At 30.2% G+C, this 9,376-nt stretch overlaps 2 protein-coding genes across 2 annotated transcripts; one reads left to right on the forward strand and one right to left on the reverse strand.

Moving 5' to 3' along the window:
• Nucleotides 1-4,693: 4,693 nt before the first annotated feature.
• On the forward strand, nt 4,694-6,106 carry LOC106381676 (probable disease resistance protein At5g45440). The gene has a single exon (XM_013821600.3). It carries the CDS (start codon nt 4,813-4,815, stop codon nt 5,941-5,943), a length of 1,131 nt encoding a protein of 376 aa, XP_013677054.1. The 5' UTR covers nt 4,694-4,812; the 3' UTR covers nt 5,944-6,106.
• A 176-nt stretch (nt 6,107-6,282) lies between these two features.
• On the reverse strand, nt 6,283-9,148 carry LOC106381674 (disease resistance RPP13-like protein 4). The gene is made up of 2 exons (XM_013821599.3): nt 8,994-9,148; nt 6,283-8,650 (listed from the first exon to the last, which is right to left on the reverse strand). Exon 2 carries the CDS (start codon nt 8,642-8,644, stop codon nt 6,449-6,451), a length of 2,196 nt encoding a protein of 731 aa, XP_013677053.2. The 5' UTR covers nt 8,645-8,650; nt 8,994-9,148; the 3' UTR covers nt 6,283-6,448.
• Nucleotides 9,149-9,376: the final 228 nt, after the last annotated feature.

The raw sequence follows: 9,376 nt of genomic DNA on the forward strand, positions 1-9,376 counted from the left end.
TATATATTTCAATAATTGTTACAAACTTAATTAGTTATTTAAACAATAATAATTAAAATATCTATAAGATTTGGTTATAAAAATAAGAAATATTCAAAATTAAAATTATATATTCCATGTTACAATAATATATATTATGTGTGATGGTGTTTTCATTAAAAATTATTAATTTGAAAGTAAAGACTAAACTAATTTTAATGAAATGTAAACTAACTAAAATTTGAATAAAATAAATTGTAAATCATACATGGAAATAAGGTTGTTTTTATATTATGTTTCAATTTTAATTTTAATAAGATAGATTCAATAATATTAACATCATCTCTAATCTTTTATCATATTTTATTTTAAAAGTTGGTGTAAATGTCAAAGTTAAACGACAACCATGTTAATATGAAATTCCATTATTTTCAATGGACCCTACTTGGAAGCAATTATTACAATATCAGCCATAACTTTACATCGAAATAAGATATGCAGATTATAGAAGAAAAGGTGCTGGCGAGAGGCAGAAAGCCAATAAATGGCCTGTTTTTCTTTTTTAAGTTCCTTGATTATAAACACTCTTCATTATTACACTTCGTTTACTTAACAAATTAGATTAAGATATGCGCCTTGCACAGAATAAATATTATATATAAGTTTATTTTAAAGTATTATATATTTTTTTGCATATTATGAAATAATAAATATTTATTGAATAATTAAAAATTTAGTAATTATTACGTATATAATTAAATTGGTACAAATAATTAAATAAATTTTATTAATCCAGACAAACACTTCTTTTATTTTATATGTTATAAAATTAAGTTTAAATGATATTAACATAGATATACAGCACATTTTTAATATTGACATCTGTTAAAAAATATTTTATATTCATATATTTTTGATCATTTGTATTTCTTTATAAAAAAATTCATAAACCAATGATAAAAATAAAATATTTGTGGGATATTTAATAGTTTTAGTAGTTTATAATTTTAACAACATTCAATGCAAAGTTTAAAATCTAAATATTAAGTTGTCAATAATTGTTCTAAGAATTCTAAGAATGATTGTGGTGATAAAATGTAGCTACAAAAATATGTTGTAATGCATCTCTTTTAATATATAGGGGATTAATTGTTTTCTCAGAAATAAAGTTTGGTAATTTTTTCATTATACGTTATAGTAGTGGACATACTTTCTTATTACAAATAAAAAATGATAATTACCTTGTGTCTAATTAGTTTTTATATTTTCAGGTTGTCTTTACATCAATTAAAAATAATTCAAAAATTCAAGGAGTATTTTAATTAGCTCATTAAATAAATTCTAAAACATTTAGGATGTTTAAATAACCTATAAATACTTTTATCTTCTATTTATTTTTTTTTAATTCACAAACAGTTTCATAATTTATTTTATAAAAAGACTAATTAAATTTAACATTCACTATAATTTTTAAACATTAATACAAAATTTATATAAAACTTCATGCATGCATATATATAAACAAAAATTATATATTTGTTTTAGTTTTATGCATTTATTTTCATATTTGGTAATTCATATTTAACTGCATATAATTATAAATTATAAATTTTAATTATAATTACTTAATATCAATGAAATAACACATTTTTCTTCCATATACATTTATGCATTTTTATATTTTTAAATTTAAAATAAAGATTTTGTTGATACAACAACATATATATATATATATATATAATTTTACAATGAGTTCTATAGGTTAACCAAATGGTAATAAAAAACCAAAAATCAAATAAATATTCAAAAAAATAAGAACAAAACAATAATATTCTTTATAATTTTTGTGATTTTGATGATTTTTCATATAATTTTAAAATCACTATATTTATTAAAATGATGATATTTATTGTTATTTTGTCAACATGATATTTATTGCTTATATATAATAAGTTTTATTTTATTTAAAATATTAATTTTCATGAAAAATAAAATATTTAAATAAATATAATAATTTATTAAATTAGATTGATCTCCATTTGTTATGTTTGATATGTATGATCTGTATTTGTTTTGCTTGATTTGTATTTTTTTCTGATTTGCGTTTTTTGATCTGAGTTACCCATTCGAAGTCATAGTCCATTGCTACGAATTTAATATTACCCGGACAGTTGGACTATTATTACTCTTGAGCTGGATACCTGGATGTATACTTTAAAAGGTTGCAATAAAGAGTTATTTTTGGATTTATTCTTGGGTTTACCCTAGTGTGAACCTCTAAATTCATCAACCAGTAGAATTATGTTATTTCATATTCGATATATTATAAAAAAAATATATTGTCAAATTCTATTTTCTTTTTGAAATTAAAAAGTAAACAAAATAAATAAAAAATAGTAGTAATTACAAAAAAAAAATTAATGTCATCAGCAAAACATTAAACCCTAAATCCTAATCCCTAAACTCTAAATCCTAAAACTTAAACCCTTGGGTAAACCCTAAACTCTAGGATAAATCTTAAACTCTAAATCAAAATCACTAAACACTAAAACACTCAAGGGTTTCAGGTTTAGGGTTTAGGATTTAGGGTTTAGAGCTTTAGGGTTTAGTTTTTTTCTTTTGAGTTTAGGATTTATCCAAGGGTTTAAGATTTACCCAAGGATCTAGAGTTTACCTAAGGGTTTAGGGTTTACCCAAGGGTTTAAGGTTTAGGATTTAGGGTTTAAGGATTAGGATTTAGGGTTTAGTGTTTTGCTGACGACTTTAAAAAGATTTTTTTTTTTAATTCTTTTTTCTGTAGCTACTATTTTTTTTTACTTTTTATTTATTTTAAAAACATAATATAATTTGACAATATTTTGTTTCTTTTTTTTAAAAGATATCGAATTTGAAATAATGAAATCCTATTGGTTGGTGAACCTATTTAATTCAAAAACATTGGATTTTAAAATGTAATAAACTCAATTTATATTTAATTTAAAAACATTGGATTTTAAAATGTAATAAACTCAATTTATATTTTAAGACAAAAACTGAGTCAATATTTACTTAGGTGTATAAATTTCAATAATTATTATAAACCTAATTTTTATTATTATAAACCTAATTAGTTATTTAAAAATAAAAAAAATAAAAGATCTATAAAACTTGGTTATAATAAAAATAAGAAATATTCAAAATTTAAATTATATATTTAATGTTAAAATATTAAGTGTGATGGTGTTTTTATTAAATTTTTATAATCCGTAAATAATGACTAAACTAATTCTAATGAAATGTAAAATATTGAATAAGATAAATCGTAAATGACACATAAAAATAACATTTATTCCTGTATTATGTTTCAGTTTAATTTTAATAAGATATAAATTCAAAAAAAATTAATATCATATTTTCTTTTATTTATTTGTTTCAAAAGTTGGTATAAATGATCAAAGTTAAAAGACAACCAGAAACAAAATATGTTGTGCACAAAAAAAAAACAAAATATGTTAATATGAAATTCCATTATTTCCAATGGACCCTACTTGGAAGCAAATTATTACAATATCAGCCAGTGACTTTAATTCCAAATAGGAACCATGTTCTATTGCTACGTGTTTAAATATTACCAGGACAGCTGGAGTATTATTGCTTGAGCGGGATGTATTATTTTAAAAAGTTACATATATAAATAATGGTAAAATATGTTGCCAAAAAAATAATAAATAATGGTAAAGTTGGCCATTTCGTAATTGAACATATTATTATCTCGACGACTTTTTGTGTCCATACTGTTCGACGACTTCAAAATGTTGGTCTTTAATTAATCACTTTCTTTTGTCCAAAAGAAAAAAAAATAATTACTTTCTTAAAACCCTTAACCTTATAAGCTTCTCTGTTAAAAAAAAAGTATCTTTTTATCTACAATAAGAAAATCATTCTAGGTCAATTTCATTAATTATATAATTTGACATAATAATCAATAAATATATTAATAAAAAATCATTTTTAACTATTAATTTTAATTTTATTTTTAGTTATAACAAAATCTGTTGAGTAAAAATATAACAAAATTTAATTACGATTTTTATTAAATAATACATTACCTAATTTCGTAATTAGTAATAAAATATTAATAATATTAATTAAATTTTATTATAAAACAGAAAATATGTATTATTGTTTTTATAAATTTATAATATAGTCTATAATATATTAAAATAAAAATATTGTATAGATTAGATATAAAAAATATTAAATTGATAAATTTACCTATTTATTTTTAAAATTTTGTTTCATTTAAATAAATTATTATTTACCATTAAAGCATGTTAAATTTTGTTAACTATGTAGTATTTTTATAAAAAATAAAGTTATTAACATTTGTTAAACTTTTATTTAAACAGCTATATACTTTCACATGTTGAAAAAATTCTCTATTTGATTATTTCAAATTATGAATTAATTGTATAGAATTCAGAAATGTTATAGCAAAAATAAAAAGTAAAATTTATAAAACAAATTTTATAGATTAATAAAGTAAGAAACTTGAACAATAAGATTAAAAAGTTACACAATATGTAATATTACAATATTGATTATATATTCAAAAATTTATGATAATATCATAATTAAAGATTTGTAAAATAAAATAGCTACACGAATTGTGTAGATCAAAATCTAGTTATTTCTTAAATTAAGTTTCACTCCTTGTTGACAAAAAAAAAAAAAAAGAAAGTAAGTCTCACCCCTTTCTCTCTCTCTTTTGTTTCTTCCTTATCTTTACTTGTTATTTCTTTCCTGCAGATTTTTCTTTTCATTTTGCTGTTTATTTGCTATCTTCTCTTGAATATGAATCCAGAAATTCCAAAGCAAGGAGAAGCCTTCTTAAACCTCTTCAATCAAAAATATGAAGACTGGGCCAATAACGGCAACAAAACAGAACAAAAAGATCCCAAAAGTAAATATCTCTCAACAGGAACTCTGAAAAAGAGAGAGGGTGGGGCATTGGAGCCAGACGAAACTGATCGTGTGGAATCGGATTCTAAACTTCCAGGCCATATAATCCACGGTTTCAGCAACGAGATCAAGTCATTGAAGAACTTCTTGCTGGACCAGAAGGTCTACAATGAGTTCAAGACTCTTGTGGTTGTAGGAGAATACGGTGTGGGGAAGACAGCTTTATGCAAGACCATTTTCAATGATGAAGACGTGAAGAGTGTTTACGCTCCAAGAATCTGGGTGTCTATGCATAGCACTGAACGGTCTGAAGACGGTCTAGATGGTAAGATATCTGTTTTAAAGAATATCTTGACAGTTCTTGGAGTTGAAGTCTCGATATTGGTCAAGATCAACAAATATGCTGTAGATGAGTATAAAAGCAACATGGAATCTGAGGTGGAATCTAAAAAACATGACGCAGAGACAGCCAAGGAGAAGGAGATCTCTGCTTTGCTCTATGCGCTTCACTTGAATCTGAGGTGGAAGAAGTATCTGATAGTGTTTGATGATGTGCGAGAAGAGGACAACTGGAACGAGAAGCTTCAAGACGATGAGGAGAAGCTCAAGAAGGATAAGAGATGGGGAAAGTATCTTTCAGATGGATTCCCTAAAGGGTCAGGTGGAAGAGTCATATACACCACCAGGGATGAGAACAAGAATCTGGCGAAGAAGTTAGTGGCAGAGGAACATGAGATACATCGTCTTTGGCCTCTGACTGATTCTCTAAGTGTCTGGAGGATATATGATGCAGCACGGATAGAGAACGAGGAAGATGATCCTCCTAGGAACGACAAGAAATGCATTGAAGAGCTGATGAACAAGTCTCGTGGTCTTCCTCTAGCTGTTAGACTGTTGGCCACGCTTCTTCCCGTGTTTCTTGACGATGAAAGCACTGAGCAGAACGGTTCTACCAATGGGACAACCGGATCAGAAAACACCACCACTGAGCAGAACGGTTCTACTCAACCTCCAACCGCTTGAGAATATTGAAGAGCCCTTTGTCATTGTGTTATCAAGCTTGGATTTGTTTTCTTTATTTCTTGTTTCTGTTTCTCTGGTTTGATGTTGTCTGTATGTCTCTCTCTTGTACCAATAATCAAGAATCTCTAAGTAGAGCTTCTTTAATGTCAAGTATGTTTCTGGAGCTTCGTGTCTGATAGTGTTGAAGTTTTTAACTGACGAAACCATAAGAGACAGTTCCTTCTTCTCTACCTTCTCTTGCATCTTCTCTCCGCACTTGTACATGGTATACCTTCTCAGTTTATCTATTACATTTCTTTATTCCATGATAGCTTCTTTAGAACCAAAAGTATCACAAGATTAGCAAAACAAACACTCCAAACTCTTTTATTCAACTGGTAACAAACAACAACATTTGAAAGCAAACAAGGAAGACATCAATGGGAAAATTAGAAAGCAAACACACAACAATAGAAGCAGCAACAAAAAGGAAATAAAACATAGGGAAAAATGAGCAACTCTCTGCTCAGAGTTGCGTAGACTTGTCGCGCCAGATTCCGATACCATCACAGGGGCAGAAACTAACTTGAGGGCATTGATACTTATCCAAGAACTCCAGTTTTGGAAAGTAAAGTTCCCTCAGCTCCCTCCACTCCACTTTTAGCCTGGGAAGGAACTTCAGACGCAAAACCTTGACACTGCACTCAGTTGGCTCCTCAGGCACGGACTTCCCAAAGCCAGTAAGTTTGGTTCCTCCTTTGATGTAGAGTTTTTCCAACGTACGTAGCTTACCAGGCTCAAGCAATGTGGGCAGTTCAGCATCAGGAAAACACTGCAGGTCCAGTTTCATTAACTTCTCTGGAAGGTGGCTTGGAACGGCTGCCTTCTTTGGAGCCTTGTGAGGCTTTGGACCTGTAACTGGGCTATTAGGAGGAAGCCGTGTCATCGACCTGATGAATTCTTTTACTGCTCCAGAAGTAGATTCAGCTTTGTTGTGTTCATTAATACCTCCCCAGGCCACTTTCAACTTCTCCAGATTGGAGAAGTCCTGAATATCCACAAACAGTTGAGAAACAGTGAACTCACCACCTTTGTTTATTGTAATACTTAGCTTTCGCAGCTTCTTCAAGTGCTTCAGCTCAGACAGCAAACAGAACGTCTCCACATCAGTAGCATCACTAACCACAAAGCCTTTGAGAACCTCCAAGTTATCCAGCCATGAAAGCCTCTTTGGCATCCGGTCTATCATGTAGCAATCTGTGATGTCTAAGTAGGTCAATGCCTTGAGCGAATCTATCTTGTCTGGAAGCTTCTCCAGATTGTAGCAAGCTCTGAGGTCCAAGATGATGAGCTCCCGAAGCTTACAGACAGCATCATCAAGTCTTTCAATTCTTGAGATCCCTTGAAAGCTCAGAAGCTTGAGTTTAGTCATGTGCTTCAAGTACTTCATAAGCTCAGGGTTCTCTACCTCGATGTGTCGGTTCGCGGTTCTCTCCCATCTGCCTAGATAAAACACCTTTAGCATCTTGTATGCAGTTTTTGATAGAGAGCTAAACTTCTTCTTCCCTGATGATTGGTCCTCAGAGAACCACTTGAATGCAAAATCAGGAAACCTCTCAGAAACATTGAACACTGTCTCAATGTCCCCTGCTGGCATTTTCTTAGCTTTTGCTTCTGGCTGGCTTGATGATTCTTCCACAAGGCAAACCTTTTTCAAGTCTGAGTGTTTCATCCTTGGCTTCTTCCCTTTCTGATACATACTAAAGAGTCCTATCTCCTCTGAGATAAGAACCACTGAGGAATGCACAAAGGGTGTCATCTTGTAGCAGTTTGGCTCCACTTTGCGTTTGTTTTCTACAGGCTCTATCAACTTTTTCTCCATAAACTCCTTGAGAATGTCTTTCACAGCATCTTCGGGTTTGATTCCATCAGGGAGAATCCCTTCTCCAATCCACCAATACATGAGCATCGTTCTATTCACTTCTTGATTCTCCGGGAACACAGCAAAGCTCAGCATGCAGATCTTGCGGTCAATACGAAGCTCTATGAACTTTTCTTTAACTTGTCTGAAAACCGCGAGTCTTTTGAGATCTTCTTCATTAGCATGGATGCCTGGTAAGCATTCAATACCTTTTCCGTTATTCTCCACTTCGCCGTCCTCAGAATCTAACCCTCCTGGCTTTCTGCGTCTGTTGGGAAGCAAAGGGACCTGACACATCAAGTTAAAGATCTTCTTGTTGACATCCTCCAAGTCTTTCTTCATACCTTTGGTTAACTGACTTTTGGTGGTTCCCTTTTCCACTTTTTGAAGTAGTTTGTCGAGTGGAACGATGTGTCTGCTCACCTCTTCTCCTACCACTTCGTTAAGCACTCTTAGCTTAGCCACATCTTCCTCCAGTAGACGAAGGTTACGTTTTAGCTTATGAATTGAATTCTCTGACTCGTCATGGTTCAAAGAAGTTGTTCCAATTGGGGCACTTATTGCTGGGGTTAGACTCACCTTCTGAACTTTAGACTTTGGAGGAGGAATGCTCCTAGACTTCGTTAGGTTCGGTAGCTGGGGTGGAAAGAGTGTATGCAAAGTTTCCACGATCGTACGGATCTTTTTGATTGATTTTGCTGGATCAAGATCATCTCCTGCCTCCGGTTCTTGATTCGGTTTCGGCTCTGACTCCAACTTTGTCTCCATGTCTGGCTGCTGAGAGGCCTTCTCAGGAGCCATTGACGGCTAACAAAATGAAACAAGGAACAATCAGAAAATGATCAGAATGATAATAGCAGAACTCATATTACAATACATTTCTGAAATGTCTATCTCTCTGTCTCTTTCTTTCAACTCAAGTCAAAATCAAGAATTCAAGAAATCAAAAAAAAAAACCGTGACTACGAAAAAAAACTAGACTAAAGAGCAAATCCATAACTATGTATCAGTTAATCCACCTAAATATAATCAACTACAAAAAATTTCATTTATTTTTCCTTCGTAAAGCTTTAGCCCTATTCGAAAAAACAAAATCCAACATTTTTTTCTTAAACAATCCAACATTCCTCAGAGAGGAAGTGTTTCTTACCTGTTTCCCAGTAGAAGGAGCAACTCTGCGTCTCCTTTGCAACTTCTTCGGTCAGTTGCTAGATAGACAAAATATGAAGGAGACTTGAGAGGAGAGAAAACTCTGGCACTATTACTTCAGTTATTTTTCACGGTTTTGTTGTTTAAGACGTATGTACGAAGAAATTATATGTTTACCATTTTTATGTTACCACTTTTTACTTTACCACCGCTAATAACACATTTTCAAAAATACTTTTTTTATTAAGTGGCAAAAGATTCTTACGTCATTGTTATTTATATATATAATAAATCATTATTTAAATAAAAATAAAAAAATAAAAATAAATAAAAATAAATAAAAAATAAAAAAAAATCATTTTTTTAATGTTTTCGAATTATACT

This window comes from Brassica napus, chromosome A2 (genome assembly GCF_020379485.1).
Source record: "Brassica napus cultivar Da-Ae chromosome A2, Da-Ae, whole genome shotgun sequence".
Lineage (NCBI taxonomy): Eukaryota > Viridiplantae > Streptophyta > Magnoliopsida > Brassicales > Brassicaceae > Brassica > Brassica napus.